Source organism: Ostrea edulis, chromosome 5 (genome assembly GCF_947568905.1).
Source record: "Ostrea edulis chromosome 5, xbOstEdul1.1, whole genome shotgun sequence".
Lineage (NCBI taxonomy): Eukaryota > Metazoa > Mollusca > Bivalvia > Ostreida > Ostreidae > Ostrea > Ostrea edulis.
The window spans coordinates 8,076,487-8,097,950 of NC_079168.1; the positions used below are offsets into that span (position 1 = coordinate 8,076,487).

The 21,464-nt window shown below is 35.8% G+C and overlaps 1 protein-coding gene across 2 annotated transcripts; it reads left to right on the forward strand.

Moving 5' to 3' along the window:
- Nucleotides 1-3,915: 3,915 nt before the first annotated feature.
- Nucleotides 3,916-16,655, forward strand: LOC125650017 (coiled-coil domain-containing protein 124-like). 2 transcript variants are annotated; one of them, XM_048877956.2, is made up of 6 exons: nucleotides 3,916-4,025; nucleotides 5,401-5,470; nucleotides 9,903-10,043; nucleotides 12,676-12,844; nucleotides 14,064-14,178; nucleotides 15,823-16,655. In XM_048877956.2, the coding sequence occupies exons 2-6, from the start codon at nucleotides 5,453-5,455 to the stop codon at nucleotides 16,016-16,018; spliced, it is 639 nt and encodes a 212-aa protein (XP_048733913.1). In that variant the 5' UTR covers nucleotides 3,916-4,025; nucleotides 5,401-5,452; the 3' UTR covers nucleotides 16,019-16,655. The 2 variants fall into 2 exon arrangements, with proteins under 2 accessions (XP_048733913.1, XP_048733915.1); XM_048877958.2 differs by having other exon boundaries at nucleotides 3,916-4,004.
- Nucleotides 16,656-21,464: the final 4,809 nt, after the last annotated feature.

Here is a 21,464-nt window from a genome sequence, read left to right on the forward strand (position 1 = left end):
TTGTTTACCAAAGGGTGATAGACTAAGTCTATTCCTAAAGGAATTGGTGGCCCGTTACTCTACTTAATGTGTTATACAAATTGATATCAAATTGTATTAATAAACAAATATAGTACTTTAGATTATCTTATTTCTAATACACTTACTGACTTCATAAAAGGTAGATATGTTGGTGAAAATACCAAATTTATATATGACCTTATGGCCTATACAGAAAAACATAATTTACCAGGCTTGCTTATGCTGATAGATTTTGAGAAGGCATTTGACTAAATATCATGGTCGTTTATATATAAGGTCTTATGTTTTTTCGGTTTTGGTAACAATTACTTGGGTTAAAATTCTAAATACCAATATCAAAATTTCGGTTCTACAATGCGGACATCTTCGTAAGCCAAGTGTCCGATTCGCTTACTCTCATCTACCGGTAGATGAGAGTAAGCGAATCGGACACTTGGCTTGCGAAGATGCAATGCGGAAAGTTTTCTGAACAATTTGACATTCAGAGAGGGTGCCGTCAGGGTTATCTTATTGTCCCATACTTATCTATTCGTACTTGCTATTTTGATTAAACCAAATAAAAATATTTAAAAGGCGTAGTTATCAATGATAAAGAGCAGAAAAGATCTCAGTACGCGGATGATACATCTTAAACCCTTGATGGGTCAGATAAATAACTTTTTTTTTTAAAAATGCATTGGAAACCCTGGAATCATTCTCAAAACCACAAAGATTAAAAATAAACAGCTCAAAAACAAAAATTATATGGATTGGAGCAAAAACGTTTTCTGCTGATGTCTATTATCACCCAAGATGGGAGCTAGCCAGGGGATCCCTTAGGAATACATTTTTCAGTTGATCTAGGAAGAATTGAATTATAGTCCTCAGATTCCTTCTATTCTGTTGCATGCAATAATTAGGCAGCGGAGTAGAATGATTTTAACACCTACAGGAAGAGTCACAGTCATTAAAACACGTATACTTCCAAAACTCAACCACTTATTTTCCTCACTTTCAAATAATAGTCAAGAAATCATAAACTCTTGAACACAGGAGCTCTCTAGATTTATAAAGAAACAAAATGTGATAAAGTTTAAACGAGTAACGGTTGCTCAAAAATACATGATCAATATAAATAATTTCATATATAATATCTTGAAAGTGCTCATGGACTCAAAACGTGAAAACATGCAACCAATCCTGGATAAGCATTTTTAAAGCTTCTTATGGAAAAGGAGTGGTGAATAAAATGTTAGATTTTTGAGATAGGTATATGTCTTGACTGCTGAAAATTACCTTTAATCCATTTTTGGACTGATATTTTTGCTTCATGGTTGAAGGTAATGAATTTACACTTAACACTGAATTCTCGTACACAAATGAAATTTGTAAATATTTCAATGAAAGGTGAAGATTACGAACAGTGATCAATCTCATAAATCCCATAAGAAAATACAAAATAGATAGCTGGACAAACACGGGACTCCTGGACACACCAGGAAAGGAAAATAGTTTTGATGAATGTCTTTACATGGTTACTGTCAACATTGATATCCTATAATGATTATATTATGTGTGTGAATGTATGGATGAATGTCATTATCTGATACTAAAATTTGCAAATAAATAAAAAAGAAAAAAAAATCCGCCTTGAGCTCCCTGATCACCACGGGTAGTTGGAAGTAGGATTTTAAGCAGGATATGTTTTAAAATATGATTTGTAAATTGTTTTATTGTTATTTAGATACATTAAACATTATTTTGACATGAAATCTTATAAATACAGCAATATTCCTATACGTAATAATGAGAGTACCTAGTAGGACATTCATTAATTGTGTAATGTGTGTATCTACTCTATTTTCACATCTGATGACGTATAAAACAAAATGCTTGTGTTTTGCCGACAGCCCGCCGTAGTTATTAGACGCCGATTATTTATTAATATTATCAAATTCATTTTATAATGCATATCCATCCAACAATGACAGTACCTACATTATGCAAAATTCTACTTCACAAATCCACGAAAAATCGACTAAAACATCGGGTAATATATCAAGCACAGGGTAAAACAGAGATGAAACCCATTGAATTTTGGGACTCAAAAAACGCTAAAAACTGGGCATATTACTGCAAATCATAATTCTGTGTATTTTCATTTGAAAAGAACAACTTGTGTTAAACTGCTCGAAAGGCGGCTAGAAAATGACCACCCGAGACACACAATCGAACACTTTGTACCTAAAACAATTTCATTGGCTGATATTATTTACCCATGACTAACATGCATCAAACTTCCACCAGAGTTCGTAGGCACTGTGACGTAATGAGGCCTCGACGGGGAGTTTGTAACATGCATCACATGTCTAAAAAACCGTTTAATTAAATACAATATTTTCCTGCCATACTTCGAAACGCGGGAACATTTGAAATTATTTTAACTGGTAACAGTTGAGACTTATATGCCAATCATTCACAACGAATTTAGAACCGGGCTTCATCTAACCTCTGCACCATCATTGTTAATTCCTTGATACATCTGGTCGTCTGTTTGGATGAAACAATGCTGGATTTGGTTTTGTCCTTGAGGTACGGGGATATTGATGTTATGTACATGTAGTACGACACATGCAGTCACAATCCTAGATGCTCTCTCGGGACAGAAGAGAAGGGTCCCTCCAGAAAAGTCTATGCATCGGAATCTCATCTTATGCACACCGAATGCCCGCTCAATAGGATTTTAAACTGGTTCTTAAATGGGCGTCATTATATGCAGCTTGATGGAGGTCCGGTTTGTTGGGATTAACACGGTCCCGAGTCCAGGGCCGTAAATTACATGGAGGCGGAGGAGGCAGCTGCCTCCTCCAACTTTTGAGCCAAAAAAAATTAAAATTTAAAGTTCATTAGAATTTATGTTGTTTCCAATAACTAAGAACATGATACCTCCCTTAAAAAGCATTCCAAATCTTTCTTTTAGAATGAGTTAGTCAAGTAACATCTTAGAAGGCCCTAGAATCAAGGATTTTGCACGAAACGTGTTCAGTGTGCACAAAATGTGCTCAGCGTCTGGGGGCGCCCCCAGACCCCCGCCTAATTTCCTGCCTCCTCCAAATTGAAGGTTAATTTACGGCCCTGCGAGTCAAAAGATAACCAACCTCTAATCTCGGTTGAGATTCGGCTCGGCTGAATATTTGGACTGACGCCTTCGGTGAAATATTCAGCCGAGCCGAATCTCAACCGAGATTAAACCAACCTCTAGCAATGTTGTCAGATTCAAACATCTCACAGAGAACGGAGTTGGACAACACAAATGCATCATGCATTTTGCAACCAAATTAATGAATGTTGAATAGTAGTTTTTTTCTCTTTCTGTTTATAAACACGTTTTCATGAGTAGATGGAACTTTAATGGGAATATGTGTGCCGTATAACTCTTATTACATTTACGAGTCCACAATTGTATTGTTTGAAGTCATGGTGTTCGATAAAAAAGTCATCCAGATATTATATAGGATAAGAGAATAATTCATGATGTATAATATTTATTTATTTATATAGCACCCTATATGACTATAAATAACCACTCTAAAGCGCTGCATACAATAAAAATGATACAGCATGTTATAAACGTAGTAAAAGGAAATTATAATAGCAGTAAGACTTATAATATCAAAACAATGCTAGAAAAACATCAATAATGTGAAGTAAAATTACTTAAATCTAAAAGATCTACATGTATAATAAAATAATTCATCAAAGCATTCCAAATTTTTAAGTTGCAATATGGTTATTTAATATGGGCCTACTTAGTTGGCAATTCATTTATTTTCATATTGTTATTTTGGTTTTGGGGGTCTACGATTTTTCGTCTGAAAGTAGAATGCAGAGGACTTATTTGTGGATTGAATTAACCACAATACCACTCCAGGAATTTTACTTCCGGTTGTGAAATTTCTGGAGACAGAGTAGGCAGACTGACTGAGACTGTAGACTGAGAAGAGGTTTGTCACATAGAAAACTGGGTAAATCACAGTTAAGATTATAGATATCGTTTAGGTGAAAGCGATATACATGTGTTATTTTTTATTCGTAATGACAATACATGTGTAAGGTACTGACGTTTCTTTCACCAACAGATCAAATTGACTTTGTTACAAATCTTCAACAGGTTGGGAACACTTCCCCTATAGCGAGATATTCTCGCTAAAACGCGATTATCCCTCTCTAGCGAGAGTAAATATATCCCGTACAATAGAAAAACGCCCGTGGAATACATCTCTTCGTGTTTCACGTGAAAAGAAGAAAAAGTGCTAAAATGTGTGATGCTTCTGCAAATATATTAATCAAAACAAAAACACCCACGATGTGTATTGGATTTCAGACTGCTTCTCTCTTACGCAGCAACTTTGAAATTTCTTGACAATGTTGTCAATTTCATAGAGACAATTTGCTTCATGTTGAGTGTGTGTCGCACTTATTCAGCGTTGCACGGGATTTGCCATTATTTTCAATTTTAAAAGTAATCCGAGGTTCCTCTGACTCTTAACCCCGCTTTTATTTTGTGACTTCTGCGGGGGAGAGTCAGAGCGGACTCCATATTGAAAAGTGGGAATTCAGCGACACCAGCTGGTGTCGCTGCTTTACCTACCTCTTACAACTTTATTTCGCGGACCCATCTTCCAAGACGCGAGGATTCAGTTATCGGAAGATTATTCTACAAATACATCATGATTAATACGATGCTATCGCCATTTAAACGATGGAATTTTGTGTTTATATGTGCTGACGTCATGGGCAAAGAAATCAAATGGCGAGGCGGCGACCTAATTCAAGTGATGCTCCATTTGTCGGTGTTAGGGCCGTTTAAACGGCGATAGCATCGTATTAATCATGATCTATTTTTAGATTTATCTTCCGATAACTGAATTCTCACGTCTTGGAAGATAGATCCGCGAAATAAAGTTGTAAGAGGTAGGTAAAGCAGCGACACCAGCTGGTGTCGTTGAATTCCCACTTTTCAATATGGAGTCTGCTCTGACTCTCCCCCACACATGTCAAATATAAAAGCGGGGGTAAGAGTCAGAGGAATCTCGGATTATTTTAAAAGATGCCAAAACACCTGTTTATGGTAATGTTTATTTCTCGCTAAAGAGGGATAATCGCGTTTTAGCGAGAATATCTCGCTATAGGGGAAGTGTTCCCAACCTGTTCAACAGTTAGATGATTAAAATAGATCATTAACCTAGGGTATATTGATTATTGTCTTATTTTTCAACACACTTGAGTTATATCAGAAGAAATTAGTGTACAATTAATTATTCTCACTAGAGCTATGCATTATTTATGAAAACGAGTGTTCTCTGTGTGCTATTTTGGCAAAAGTTTTGCTTTTTGTAGTCTCTGAAGAACAAGACATCAAACACGTATATGGTTGTATAAAACAGATCCAATGCCAAAGAAGTTTAAGGTACTGTATCATTCATTAGGCTAATCAAATCACCCCAACTTTTTACCGACTTGTCCAGATTAAGAGTTTGGCAGACTGACTGTCATTTGCGCCAGTCAATCTGTTGGAACTTTTTAAAACTTTTTTGGAAAACGCATTTGTCTAATCCTAAACGTGCAATTGTCACCCCCCTGTAGATATCAGGGGAACCTGATTAGTAAATATAGGTCTCACATACATTTAGAGCCTGGCTTGGTCTCTCCGAGCTTTGCTCGGTATTAAAAAGAAATACACAATTTGATCCTCTCACCCCATCATTTATTGTATTGTCATCTTGGGTCGTGTTTATCATTGTCTTGTGCTGGTGATTCTGGGATTGCAAATATCTTTTGCATTTCAAACAATACTATCTTAAATTCTTCAAAGATTCAACAAATAAATGATTTTATATAATACAAGTAAGTACATCATTTTATGAAGGCCATTAAAAAATGTGTTGCCAAACTCCATATATCAAATTTATTTTGTGGGTAGAAAATTAAAAGCTACTGATACAAGTGACTCAAACTTCGATCTTTCGAAGTTCTCGGGTCTCTCGAAGTGAAATTGTGGTCCCTATTTTTCTCTTGATATAATAAAGCAAATTTACTACCGATCTCTTGAATGTGAAGTTGGGTCCCGTATAACACATTTCATTGTTTTTCACTCTCGATCAAAGTGGTGGTAGCGTATACCCACCGTTACCCAAGCGTAAATAATTTCCACTGGGACCTTCCCTGGATTTTGTTGAATGCTGGAGGATAGTGTGGCTGTGGTAATTGGGTGTTTACATAGTGAAATATCCCCCATGCTTCTCTGTGGAGGTGACACACCTGAGTATATAACTGGCTAATTGGCCAGTTTACACCTTACACAGGGGTCTTGTGATGATTAAAATTATACATGTATATAATCCAACTATGAATAAAATCTATAATTTGTTTTAACTTGACAACGAGATAGTAAGTTTTATACATTAATTTAGAGATCTACAGACTGTTAAATTTCTTGAGTTTCTTCTTTGTTTAAAGTTAATCTAAAACATCGTTTTACTCATTCGTTGGAATTTTTGCTTTGTATAAGTGACATAATATTTTGCTCTGTTTAGTTAGCAATGGTAAAGCTTTATCGGAACTTGGTTTTGTATGCCTATCTTAGCATGATTAAAGAACAATGAATACATAAACTTTGAAACCTTTTTATTAATTCAAAATAAGGTTCTTTATTTTGATATCAAGTTAAATACCTGACAAATATGAAGGAAAACAAGTCAAAATGACGATATGATCTTGATGGTAAACATTTTCGGTCACTGTAAAATCTGAACCATATCAGCGGACCTTCAATTTCCGAATTTCGATCTCTTGAACTCTTGATTTCTCAAAGTTTTATCAAGGTCTCTTGAACTTCGAGTTATCAAGAGTCACCTGTATAACATATTTCCAACTTTCACAATAATTCAATCCCACAAAATTCAAAACTACTCCAAAAGCAAAAATGACATATTAAAACTAAGTGATACTATTTACATTTGTATTCAAACAGAGAAACAGACTGGGAAGACACTTTGTCTTCTGTCATCAAAAGTTAGTTTGAAATTTGTATTGTATTCTTATCACTCATTATTCCACTATTTTTGATATTCATTGTATTTGAAATCTTAATTTTTTGTCGACCTGATTGATATCAGATACTTAGATCTGCTCATTTGCCCCACTTCTCAGTTTTCTCCTTTTTGGGAGTTGAACTATGTTCAATCTCCCTGGGTCATCACGCACTTTTCTGCGCAGTAATTTGTATTGATTTGTATAGTGGTCGTCAGCGGGGGTTCTGTGTCAGCTGATTTACTCCTAGGTAAATCAACATAAACTTTTATAAACATCCGCCATTAAATAATCCATGTAACTTTTCTGAATTAATCTAATTTTGATAATTGATATGTAAATAAATGCAATGATATTGTATTCAAATCAATTTGAATACAAGATTTCGATCAAATTGATACTGATATACATAGAAAAATAAAAGATAAGGTTGAAAATTGTCGTTTGTAGCGCAGCGTCACCTATAAACATTGATAGGGAAACGAACGACAACTGCACACAAGCCCTATTGACACCGTGGCGCGAAATATCGAATATGGTGCGAAACCTCAGAAAATTTACAAGAAATAACTCTACAACATTGTGTATGTGTATATATTTGTTTGTTTTTTTAATGTGATATAAAAAATGCTTGATGTTACATGTAGATTGAATTAAAACACGTCATTCCCAGTCAACAACTTTCGATTGGGATCGGAATACGAAATAAAATTTCTTATATCCGGTGGCAAAGTGAAACTTCTTCATGCTTCAAGTTATTGAATTACGTAGTAATTGCACGTTACACATTAGAGAACTGTTCCTTTTAATAAAGAAAGTCACAAAATAGATACAAAATGAGTATACCTTATTCATTACTGTTACCGAGCTTTCGTCGACTATAATCTCGAAATGGCGTGTTTCGCTGTGCTTGATGACGGTAAGGTCCACATTTTCTACGTGAGTAGTGTGATATTTGTTTATGAATTTTTTGCGCATACATGGTATGTCTCGGCTAGGAATAATGGAAACTTTCTCACCTATGTATGTAAAGACATATTAATCTCTATTTTTAAAAATGTAGAACACTTTTATCAAATGACAATGTTTGAAAACGCTTAGAGCCCCGATGTCAGAATTTCCTTTTCCAAGACATCAATATGTCAAATTCATTATCCTTTTTGAATAGTATGTACCATATTTTGTACCAGTTATCCATTTTGAATCCCCTATTACAATGGAATTTTGCTGCACTCTGTAATGTTTGAGTGGATGTCATGAGTGTGTGTCAAACAGAAATTTTAAGAGCATGGGATAAGGTGCTGCCATGTATTACTTCACTATCAAAGTTTAACCCAGTTGCCACAATGTTGAATTTATGCTGCAAAAAGGATTGGAAATTGCTCTGGTCAAAACACATTGTTTATTTGTCTACAGATGAAAGAGACATGAGGATTCTCCCTCACAAACTGGAAAAAAAATAGTTATGGATCTTGTACATGTATAGTTTATTAATCACTATAGATTTCCAGCATCACAAGTCTGATTCCACTATATGCTTTCCATACTGTCAGGTTCATTCACCCCCTGTTTGAGCCACAGTATAATATCCCAAATACCTTGGCAATAAATAACATTATTTGACTAGTGTTTCATTTTTAGCGGAGTTGCGATGAAGTCGAACTCGGCTTATGATCTGATGAAGTGCCTTTGGGCGGGCAGGCGGGCACGCATCAACATTTCATTTCCGCACCATAGCTCTTGAGCAAGTTATAGGATCTCATTCAAACTTAGATGGATTGTCACCGTCAGTAAGATGAGGAAGCCTATCGATTCTGAGGTCACTAGGTCAAAGGTCAAGGTCACTGGCTATAAATAGACTGGAATTTGGAGAAAATTTTGTTTTCCGCACCATAGCTCTTGAACGAATTATAGGATCTCAATCAAACTTACATCGATTAAGGAAGACAAGAAGCCTATCGATTCCGGGGTCACAAGGTCAAAGTCACAGTGGCTATAAATAGACTGAAATTTGGAGAAAATTTTGTTTTCTGCACTATAATTTTTTAACAAATTATAGGATCTCAATTAAACTTAGATGGATTATCGCCCTTGATGAGACAAAGAAGCCTATTGATTTTGGTCAAGGTTAAAGGTCAAGGTCACAAAGGATTTAAGTTGGCTGAAATTTATGTACGCAAAATTTTGCTCCCTGCTTGATAATTCTTGAAAACTTTTCTGCCGGTTCCCTCTATGCCCATTCCTTGCGCAACTCGGCTTGTGCATTTCCGATGCCCGACAATTTTTAATTTTTTTGCATTTCATTTATTTTGAGTTATTATAAAATTGTTTACCATTCCATTGATCCTCTACAGGACTGTAGTATACTCAGGTGACAGTTTAGCATATTGGACTACCTTTTCAAGTAATGAATCCTTAGAATTAGCTATAACTAGGATTAAACTTTAATGTATATATACAGGGGAAAAACTTCTTCATAACTGCAAGGCATTGATAACCATATTGATTTGAATGTTTGGGCCATAATATGTGGTCACATTTTTCATGAGAATATAAAGGGGTGAAATTCTAGAAAACAACAACACGACTTCAGTTACTCGAGGAGCGTTGTGGCCCATGGGCCTTCCATTATCCATGTTTGCTGTTGTAACGCTTTGAAAAACAACAACAGTTGATTTGTATCTAAAATCATGATAATATTCAGTCATTTATCCCCCTACCCTTCCAGTACTATCTTTTCTAACTGAATTTCCACAATGTTCAACTCCCACAAGTACTTTAAGTACTTTGATTTTCCCTTATTGCTTTAGGGAGAAAACAGCAAGGCTGCTGAGGCTCGAGCCAAAAAGGCATCTGCCAAAGCTGAAGCTGATCTGAAGAAACAGCAGGCCATCGAGGATGAATACTGGAGGGATGATGACAAGCATGTGGCGAAAAAACAACAAAGGAAGGTAACTCTGTCATTTTCTGTATCTATCATTTTCTGTAAAGGAAGGTAACTGTCATTTTCTATAAAGGAAGGTAATTAAGTCACTCTCTGTATCAGGAATGTAGGGATAGACAAAGTTTTACTTGTCCGAATGAAAAACTTAGTTGTACGAAATATTTTAGACTCTAATAAGCCTGTCAACCAGTAACTCTCATTATCTCTCTCTGTCAATTGGTACGATCTACTAGAATGGGCCTTTGACTATAATCTGACAATTTGGTAAAGAAAACAACAATATATGGAGTTGGACTTTACTTTCTATAAATATTTGATATTCATCAAGCTTAACACAATTATTATAATAATAACATTTCCTACTGAAAAAAATCACTTGCCCCATTGGGCAAGCATGTACATGTATTGAGTTTCACTTGTCCGAACTGGGTTTTCACTTGCCTCAGGCAATCGGACAACCGTTAATGTCGATCCCTGGGAATGAGAGTACTAACTCCCACAGATGTGTAACCCAGATACTGTTTACCCAGGATTGAGCACAGATCTAAAGGTTTAGGTATTCTGGGATTGGCTAAAATCAAGAGTAAAATTATTCGGAAGTGAAAGAAATACCATGTCAGAGTTTGAATGAATTATCAGGATTAGAAGTTGCCACACAAAATCAAGAGGGTGTAATTCACTGCAGATAACTGTAACATTATGTTGTAAAAAGGTACAAATATGACTTGTATCAGCAATGGGACCCTATATAGCTTTGTGTTTTTCATTAGAACTTGAAATAAACCTTCAAATGTTGATTGGCATTTCTCTAAAATCAATATAGTTAATTAGTGAGAGAGTCAGAGGTTTGTGTTAAGGTCTAGTGGAAATGAATTTGTACTCTTTTCGCATCCAGTGTTCTCTGTAAAGGCAGTTAACTTCCTTGTTCTCTGTAAAGAAAGGTAATTCTATCATTATCTGTAAAGGAAGGTAACTCTATCATTATCTGTAAAGAAAGGTAATTCTATCATTATCTGTAAAGGAAGGCGTTCCTAGAATGAGATTACAGAGCCCTTGTATGTTTAAACTGGAGGTTGTTTACTTGACGTAGAGTAGACTATAATGGCTTAGGAATTATATGATTGGTTAAAATCAAGAATGATAGGCTGTTTATTTCACATAGAGTAGTTGTGTAAATGCTTAGGGATTACATGATTGGCTAAAATCAAGAATGATATTACAGATGTATCTGGAATTGAAAGAAATGTAAGTGTTGAGTCAATTGTCAGGATGATAAGTTACTGCACAAAATTGAAAAAGGACTGAGGAAATTACTTTGGAAAGGGCTTACGGCCTTTGAGCAGGGAGGGATCTTTAACATGCCACACTTGCTGTGACACGGGGCCTTGGTTTTTTGCAGTCTCATCCAAAGGACCGCATTTAGTCGCCTCTTATGAGAAGCAAAAGGTACTGGGGACTTTTTCTAACCTGGATCCGCATGGACCAAAACGACTGTGGAAATGATTAAGAAAAGGTTATACTTGACAGGATAGATATATTTCCTTGTGGATTGCTGCATGTTGAAATGAAATACTAATATGACCTATAAAAGCAACGGGACCCTACATATATAATTTTGGTGTTTTTTTTTTATCAGTACAAGGATTCAAATATTGGTAGGGATTTATCAGAAATCAATATAGTAAAATTGGAAATGAATTGGTACTCTTATTTTTTCCCCTTTTATTTGATAACATCAGCATAAATGGGACATATTATTTACTTACTATGAGGAAAAAATAAAATTCTAATTGGCTAATGCACTGAGGATTTAGGCACTTAAATGAGATAAAAACCTTTTGATCGTGATATGACAGTAGCATGATGCAATCATGAGACAACTGTTTCATGAGGTTCAACTCCAAATGAAGTAGCCCAAGATGCAGCCAAGGGAAATAGTCCAAGGTGCAGCCTAAAGAAATAGTCAGAGGAACAATATACAGAAATAATTCGAGCCGATGAGGGAAATTGTCTGGGGAGTTATAAAAAGAGAAAGTAGTCTGTGAAGTAGACAAAGGAAGTGTTTGAAATGCAGTTAAGGGAAATATTTCAAGATGTAGCCAAGGGAAGTAGTCTGTGAGGCAGTTTAGGGAAATAGTTTGAGATGCAGCTTAGGGAAATAGTTTGAGATGCAGTTTAGGGAAATATTGGGAGGAACTGTTGATTGTAAATATCAGAGGAGTGGTCAAGGAAAATACCGGTATACTGAGGTGCAGCTGAGAAAAAATACTGGTAGTCTGAGACGCAGTCAAGGAAATATCTAGTCTGAGGTGCAGGCTAGGAAAATAGTCTGAACTGCTGCTGAGGAAAATAGACTGGGGTGCAGAAGAAGGAAGTAGTATATGGTGACTGGTATTTTGTTGTACCATAAATTCAAGTTTAAATGAATGTAGAAAAGCTTTGTATGATTTGTTGGAGAGGGTTGATTTTGATTGATTCTATGCAGTGTCACTAGCAGATGAAATGCCAGTAGATAACTGTATTTACAGAGAAAAATCATCAGAGGTGTAATAAACATTACACTACCTACACAAAGTATCTATTTCATTTAAAGAGTTGAGAAAGTTCTATTTTCTATAAATTTCTTGAATTTGTTTTAGGAAGACAAGGAGAAGAAAAGACTAGAACAGTTAGAGAGGAAGAAGGAAATTCAGAAGCTTCATGACGAGGAGCTGGCGTCCATTAAAAAGCCTGGCCCAGCCCCTTCAGCTAAAATCACACAGGCAGATATAAACAAACATGTGGAAAGGGAGCGCAAGATGAGGGATGGTAAGGACAGTTCAAAGTTCAAGGTCATCTAGAATTATTTGTCATTCATTCATGGCTCAATTTGTTTTCTGGAATAGGTTTATGTTTTAGGTCACGTTAGTCACTCGGGTGACATTTTGCTATCTGTTTTTGTCTGTTGCTGTGCATCATTTGTAGTGAGACATGCATCGGGTGTAAACTTTTTAACATTTCAGCTTCTTTTATGGAACAGCTGAACCAATTTTGGTATATAACATCTATGAATGAAGGGAAAGAAACAATTGTGATTTCATGGACTCTGCCACTTTGGGGCCTGAGGGGTGTGGCCAAAACCATCAAAATTAATGTAGTCTTCATAAATCTTCTTTACTCCTGGACAACAAGCAGTCAAATTATTGACATGATTATAAGCAATGAGCCTTTTACTAAAATTGTGAAATTTTCTTGACCTCTGGGTTTAGAGTTCATCCTCCAGGGTGAAGCTAAGTTGGTCATATATGGAAAATGCATTATACCTAGAAAGTCTTCTTTACTTCTGGACATCAATCAGTCAAACTGTTGGCATGATTGTAATGAGCTGTAAAATTCATTTGCACTTTTAGAATTCTAATAGAAATTCACAATTCACTTTGATGTGATAAACTTTACTCTCCTATATCAAAAAATTGTAAAGTATCAATTGTGTATATCAATATATCTCTTGTCTAATACACGTTGAAACAATAAAATGCTTTATTTGTTGTTTTATTGGGTGATGAAAATTCATAACCTGCGTAAAACAACAAAGAAAGATATTCTATTATTCATATTTTTATGTATTTTTGAAAAATAAAAACTAGATTTAAGTACTGAAATATCATATCTTTGACCGTTTTGTTACTTTAAATGGAACAGCCAATGCAACCTTTGACCTTGATGATGCTCCATATTTGGTAATGCTTACGCAGACAAGTGTTACTTTAAAACCAGATCAAACTAGTTTGCAACAAACATGAATTCTTTGTCTATGATGAAAGCATTGTCAGTTTCAAAAGAAATATAAGAGAAAAGATTCAGTGAATGTAAATATCTATAAAAATGAAGGAGAAAAAGCGCACAGGTGCAAATTGATTTCTAAAGACCAAAAAATATACATAAAAAGACCCTTGGACCTATTTTTTTGTACATAATGATTTCTTCATTAGTCAAAACAAAAAAAAGTGGAGGGGGTAATAATTATCCAGAGTTTTATTCTAAACAGAAGCCTCAAAGAAACAGAAGGAGGATGAGGAACCGCCTATAGAGGAGAACCTGAATCGACTGCAGATTGATGGACAAGAGGCCAGAAGTGTAACCGAGGCTCTGTCTGTGCTGAGGTGAGTAGTTGTTATAAATGTCAAGACAATTAAAGGGGCATGGATACGGTTTGAGCTGAATTTTTTCTAATTTTATTTTTCCATTTTCTGATCACCCGTATTCCGGCATCCGTCCGTCTGTCTGTAAACTTTTAAGATTTTTGACTTCTTCTCAAAAACCACTGGGCCAATTTCAACCAAAGTTGGCACAAAGCATCCTTAGGTAAAGGGAATTCTAAATTGTTAAAATAAAGGGCCAGGCCACCTTCCAAGGGGAGATAATCAAGAAAAGGTAAAAATAGAGTAGAGTCATTAAAAAATCTTCTCAAGAACCACTGGACCAGGAAAGATGAAATTTATAGATAAGCTTTATTAGGTAGTGCAGATTCTAAATTGGTAAAATCATGGCCCACAGGGGTCGGATGGGGCCACAATAGGGGATCAAAGTTTTACATACAAATATATAGGGAAAATCTTTAAAAATCATCTTCTTAAGAACCACTGAGCCAGAAAAGCTGATATTTACATGAAAGCTTTCTGACATAGTGCAGATTCAAGTTTGTTAAAATCCTGGCCCAGGGGGTCGGAATGGGCCACAAGGGGGGATCAAAGTTTTACAGACAAATATATAGGAAAAATCTTTAAAAATCTTCCTCTCAAGAACCACTGAGCCAGAAAAGCTGAGATTTATATGAAAGGTTTCTGATATAATGCAGATTCAAGTTTGTTAAAATCATGGCCCCTGGGGGTAGGATGGGGCCACAAGGGGGATCAAAGTTTTACATACAAATATATAGGAAAAATCTTTAAAAATCTTCTTCTTAAGAACCACTGAGCCAGAAAAGCTGAGATTTACATGAAAGCTTTCTGACATAATGTAGATTCAAGTTTGTTAAAATCCTGGCCCCCGGGGGTCGGATGGGGCCACAAGGGGGGATCAAAGTTTTACATACAAATATATAGGGACAATCTTTAAAAATCTTCTTCCCAAGAACCACTGGGCCAGAAAAGCTGATATTTACATGAAAGCTTCCTAACATAGAGCAGAGTTAAGTTTGTTCAAATCATGGCCCCCGAGGGTAGGATGGGGCCACAATAGGGGATCAAAATTTTACATACAAATATATAGGGAAAATCTTTAAAAATCTTCTTCTCAAGAACCACTGAGCCAGAAAAGCTGATATTTACATGAAAGCTTCCTAACATAGTGGAGAGTTAAGTTTGTTCAAATCATGGCCCCCGAGGGTAGGATGGGGCCACAATAGGGGATCAAAATTTACATACAAATATATAGGGAAAATCTTTAAAAATCTTCTTCTCAAGAACCACTGAGCCAGAAAAGCTGATATTTACATGTAAGCTTCCTGACATGAGATCCTTTATATGAATGTCAAATCAGCAGTTTTGCCACATTTAGTTGCCCTTTTCAGGACTACGCTTAATATTCTTGAATTAAAGAAGAATTGATGCAATTTAAATTCAGATTGCATCAGGTACAATGTATCTATACCTTGTTTAAGGAGGATGCTCCACCATCCAGAGCTCGAGGCTTGAATTGTGTCTTATGATGATAATCCAGGAGAGACATGTCTTTTCCTTCAAGAAAAATAAATCAAACTTTAATTTCTAATTTAAATTTACAAAATGTTCATAAACTATTAACAGTGACAAAGCTGAAGAGGTGGATTTACACCCAGAGAAGAGATTAAAAGCTGCCTACAAAAAGTATGAAGAAGTGAACCTACCAATCCTTAAACAGGAGAACCCCAACATGAAATTATCACAGCTGAAGCAGATGTTGTGGAAGGACTGGCAGAAGTCGCCAGATAATCCCCTAAACCAGAGACTGGCTGCCTCCTGATGTTCCCATGTCTGCAGAACACGACTGGTGTCGGTCAACAGCTACAAGGATCTGGGTTTATGTGATGCAGTAAATAAACAATTGTATTGACTTATTAAACTATACATCAAACGCCCCAATTGTATGTACATGTATATTAAAAAATACATGCAATTATGAAGCAAATTTTCATTTCTGCAGTTTGAAGTGAATTGAAAATGCAGAAATAGCAAAATTAAAAAATGATGTGTTAAGATATATGTAAAGCAGTTACATTATGTAGCAAAGGATAAGGGTTAATGGTTTTGTTATATAAACCCTTATCCTCCACCTTAAAAGAAGAGAAGACTCTCACAATACCTACCGGTATTGTGAATGTGTAAATGATTTGATCACATCAGATGAAGTAGATTTCTTTCCTTATTATATAGACTTTTTATGTGAATGATGTGTTATCAGTTGTGCCTGTTGTAGATGGATAATTTGGGAACCTTTGTAGATTTTGTACTGAAACACACTTATAGACCTGCCTCTATTTGTTTATCTGTGGGTTGTGTTCTGTTCTTTCAATTCCCATTAATTTTGGAGGTACATGTTAATATGTGTATCTAGCATTTGATATTTTGTTTTAATTTATAATTAATTTGTGTCAGAAGTTTGCCTGTCTTGACTTTTTCTGTTCTTACAGACATTATACATGTACTCAAGAAAGGGGCTGAAGGCGTGTGTGGTCAGTCAGCAGGGGATGCTTACTCCGACGAAGCACCTCATCCCATCCTGTTGTATCCAGGGGTCTATTTTTTGCCCACCTCTCAATTTTGCATGCTTTAGAGGGATTTTGACATTGGTCAATGTTTTAACAGCATCAAAACGTGTGACTCTTCCCCACTTTATATGACCATTCCTCACGATAAATTACAGACTAAGCTTTTTGTCATCATATGATAATAAAGTGACCTGATTAGTGCACTTGTCTTCCCCAGGGCCTTCCAGCTGATACATACAATTATATACACAAAAAATCATTTAAAAGAGTCTCAAAAGCATGAACTCAAGAGTATGTAACAAAATTCAGTATGTTTCCCCTCCTTAGAAGGAGCTCAAGACATGCGTCTTTTGGCATACAGTTATATAATGAAAGTACAGGTAAATAATAGTATGACACGGTACATAACATTGGTGATGATAGAGACAAAGAATGCTATATCAGAATAGTATTGCTTAAGTTAAAGGCACAGTGAAGATGTTTCCCCAAATTACACAACTCTCAGAATTTTTTTTACACTTGATAATTGTACAAGTTTAAAAACATGAGAAATACTTAATTGACTTACTTATATATCACAAAAATGATGCAATCAAATGATCGCAACCACTAATGCTAATTACAGTCATTAACAATCAAATGATCGCAACCACTAATGCTAATTACAGTCATTAACAATCAAATGATCACAACCACTAATGCTAATTACAGTCATTAACAATCAAATGATCACAACCACTAATGCTAATTACAGTCATTAACAATCAAATGATCACAACCACTAATGCTAATTACAGTCATTAACAATCAAATGATCACAACCACTACTGCTAATTACAGTCATTAACAATCAAATGATCGCAACCACTACTGCTAATTACAGTCATTAACAATCAAATGATCGCAACCACTAATGCTAATTACAGTCATTAACAATCAAATGATCGCAACCACTAATGCTAATTACAGTCATTAACAATCAAATGATCGCAACCACTAATGCTAATTACAGTCATTAACAATCAAATGATCGCAACCACTAATGCTAATTACAGTCATTAACAATCAAATGATCGCAACCACTAATGCTAATTACAGTCATTAACAATCAAATGATCACAACCACTAATGCTAATTACAGTCATTAACAATCAAATGATCACAACCACTAATGCTAATTACAGTCATTAACAATCAAATGATCACAACCACTAATGCTAATTACAGTCATTAACAATCAAATGATCACAACCACTAATGCTAATTACAGTCATTAACAATCAACTGATCGCAACCACTAATGCTAATTACAGTCATTAACAATCAAATGATCGCAACCACTACTGCTAATTACAGTCATTAACAATCAAATGATCGCAACCACTAATGCTAATTACAGTCATTAACAATCAAATGATCGCAACCACTAATGCTAATTACAGTCATTAACAATCAAATGATCGCAACCACTAATGCTAATTACAGTCATTAACAATCAAATGATCGCAACCACTAATGCTAATTACAGTCATTAACAATCAAATGATCGCAACCACTAATGCTAATTACAGTCATTAACAATCAAATGATCGCAACCACTAATGCTAATTACAGTCATTAACAATCAAATGATCACAACCACTAATGCTAATTACAGTCATTAACAATCAAATGATCACAACCACTAATGCTAATTACAGTCATTAACAGTTCAAGTTCAATATCTTATCCCCCACCAACACCAATGACTGTCTGACAACGCCTTCCCATCATGGACGCAATGAAGTCTCTAAAAACTGTCTAGAGATGTTGTTCAACTGGGCCAGTTGTTGCAGAAGCTGTGGTTGTCTTTCCGGATACGCCTATCTAGTGCCTCCCATGCATGTTCGATAGGGATTTCAATGGCCAAGGAAGAACCTAGATATTGTGTCTTTTCAGAACATCACGTGATAGACGGACAGTTTGTGGTCTGGCGTTATCATGTTGGAATATTGCGCCGGCATGTTACATTATTGATATCACACGTGACTTCTTCAATATACATGTACCGTTGAGTCGTCAACTTGCCCTGTATGTGAACCAATACTGCCCTGTCTGTATTGGATATTGCTGCCCACATCATAACCCTCCCCCAAACCGGTCAGCCTTTTTGGATGAATTTTGTGCAAACCGTTCATTTGGGCGCCTATTCACTGAGTCTTCCATCAGACTTCTGCAGGAAATATGGAGATTCATCACTGAACCGAGCCGTCCATCAGCCTTGCCGTGGTCACACTCTGCGAGCCTTAAACCATTGAAGTCGGTCCCGGCAATGTTACGGAGTCGGAACAATACCACAAACAGGTCTGTGCGCTCTAATCCCAGCATCCTCTGGTCGATTGCGAACAGTCTGATCCGATATTTTGTGAATCTCGGGAATAGCAGATGCTGTAGATGATGCTGTTGCGAATTGTTGACGAAGATGACGTTATCGGATGTTCGACATCTGCAAGGGCTCAAAACGGTTCTGCTTGTCGGTTACACTTGGCACGCTAGACTTTGCTTCAGTGCATTTTCTACAGCGTCGTTCAGACCTGGAAACCACGTTTTGGATCGCAAGAATGCCTTGGTACGACTTATGCCCTGGTGTCCCTCATGGGCAATATTGACTACACAGTCCCTGTAAGTGATTTCGGTAGGACGGTACATCCATTTCTCAGAAGAACATTATTGGAGTAGACGACCTATTCATCACGCACGTATCGTAGAGATTGTAGCTCCAGTATACCAACCTCGCTATCATTCAGGGATTTGACTTCCTGCCACCTACCTGTGCAAACCAAGACTATGGCCTTCAAAATGGTTTTATCCGAGCTGGTTGCTAGTTTCACCTCATCTAAACTCATAGATCTTGGTGTTGCCTCATGAGCCACGAAGTGCAGGTATTTCTCTGCCATGTCCCCCTCTTAGGATGTAGTATGGCTTTCAACAGGATGCCGCGACATATAGTCAGCCGTATTGTCCTTGCCAGGTCGGTAAGTAATTTCTAGCTTGTACGGTTGAAGTCAAAGTCCCCAACGCTCGATCTTTAATGGAGGTTTAGAACGTTTCCAAATACTTTGCAAAGGTTTATGATCTGTAATGACACGGAAGTGGGGTGCGCCTCTCGGGTACATATGAAAATGTTCGCAAGCCCAGGTGATGGCGATAATAATAATATCCTTTATTTATACAGGATTGCACAAATAGTTATATAAACTAGTTTACATTGTGGTCTTGTGTATAACATTTATACATATCGAGAACATATATCACAAAGCATGGAACTATCAATTTTGTATTGCTAATAGGAGTTATGAGATTGATCACTGTTCGTTATCTTCACCTTTCATTGAAGAAGTCGCACATGATTCCAATAATAACCCCCCCCCCCCCTCTCTCTCTCAAACTCGGTACATTGTAATAAACAGAGATTTGATCTGAAACATTCATAAAAACTAGAAGTGTGTTTCAATTAAGAAAAAAATTAGATGGAAAACGTAGTATCAATAAAACAAATAAAAAAGAAATGGGTTCGTGAGGGATTCGAACCCAGTCGTTTTGAAAAAAAAAACCCCACATCTATACACATTAAATTACACGACCTTAACCACTAAACCACGCAGTATACCATACACTTATAAGGAAAATTAAAATACAGGTAAAGTTGAAAATAATATCAGTGAAGTCGTTTTGATTTTTTTAAATTTACAAAAAATGCCTCCGTGAAACAAAATTTCAAAGCGACAGTTATTTAGTGGAAACTTCGAAGAACATATTCATGCTAAATTTAATTTGTTTCACGGAGGCAGGTTTTCTGAAATTCGGGGATTTTGACTAATTTTTGTCAATACATGTCTTTTAAACTTATTTTCATGAATGTTTGAATCAACAAATAAGTTCCAATTGATTTTTATCAAATATTTGAATAACGAAATTTTATGGATCTTTCATGTAACACCTTTAGGGAAATTAACATGAGACGTGCAACACCTTCTTTATTTTGCATTCCATGTGGGATTTATGAGATTGATCACTGTTCGTTATCGTCGCCTTACTTTATATAACGAAGATGGATACAGAAATTCGCTCTTAAAAACAAAAGGTGAAAATATTGTTTGATACAGAAAAATGCACTTGTGTATTTATGGAGAGAGTAATGACGCAAGCCAAACGTTTTTCACCAACGTTTAATCGAGAGAGAAATAGAATCAAAGGGTGTAATGACCCAAATAACATTTATTTAAGAGTCAAAATCAGTATAAAGCATCAGGCATTTCATGGAAAGTCAAAAATTTTGTTTTTCAAAAGCTGGATTTTTTTCTTGATAATTGTAGAACAAATGCCATATTATATGTAAATTATGCTAGTACACCTTGACATGGTTGTAGATTTTTTAAAAAAGTCTATAAAATTTAATGCTTTTTGAAAGCAAAATTAGCCCCCAGAAAACCAGTATAATTATCAAGGGGTGAAATGAATTTCAATTATCAATGTTAATTAACATAAATCTGTATGTTTGAATAAAAAATACAATCTTGGGTGTTTCATGATAACCAGTAATAAATTATATGTGTTTGCATAAAGAGAAATTCTGGTGTTATACTTTTAAAAAAGCATATAACATGCTGTTTTAAAGGGAACATGGTAACAATGGGGAAAATGAATTTTTGGTTCAATTTC

Bases quoted from the DNA above. Each gene is read 5' to 3' on its own strand.
- LOC125650017 (XM_048877956.2), top strand. The intron at 10,044-12,675 runs GTAACTCTGTCA...AATTTGTTTTAG, and splicing joins CGAAAAAACAACAAAGGAAG to GAAGACAAGGAGAAGAAAAG. The intron at 14,179-15,822 runs GTGAGTAGTTGT...AACTATTAACAG, and splicing joins GAGGCTCTGTCTGTGCTGAG to TGACAAAGCTGAAGAGGTGG.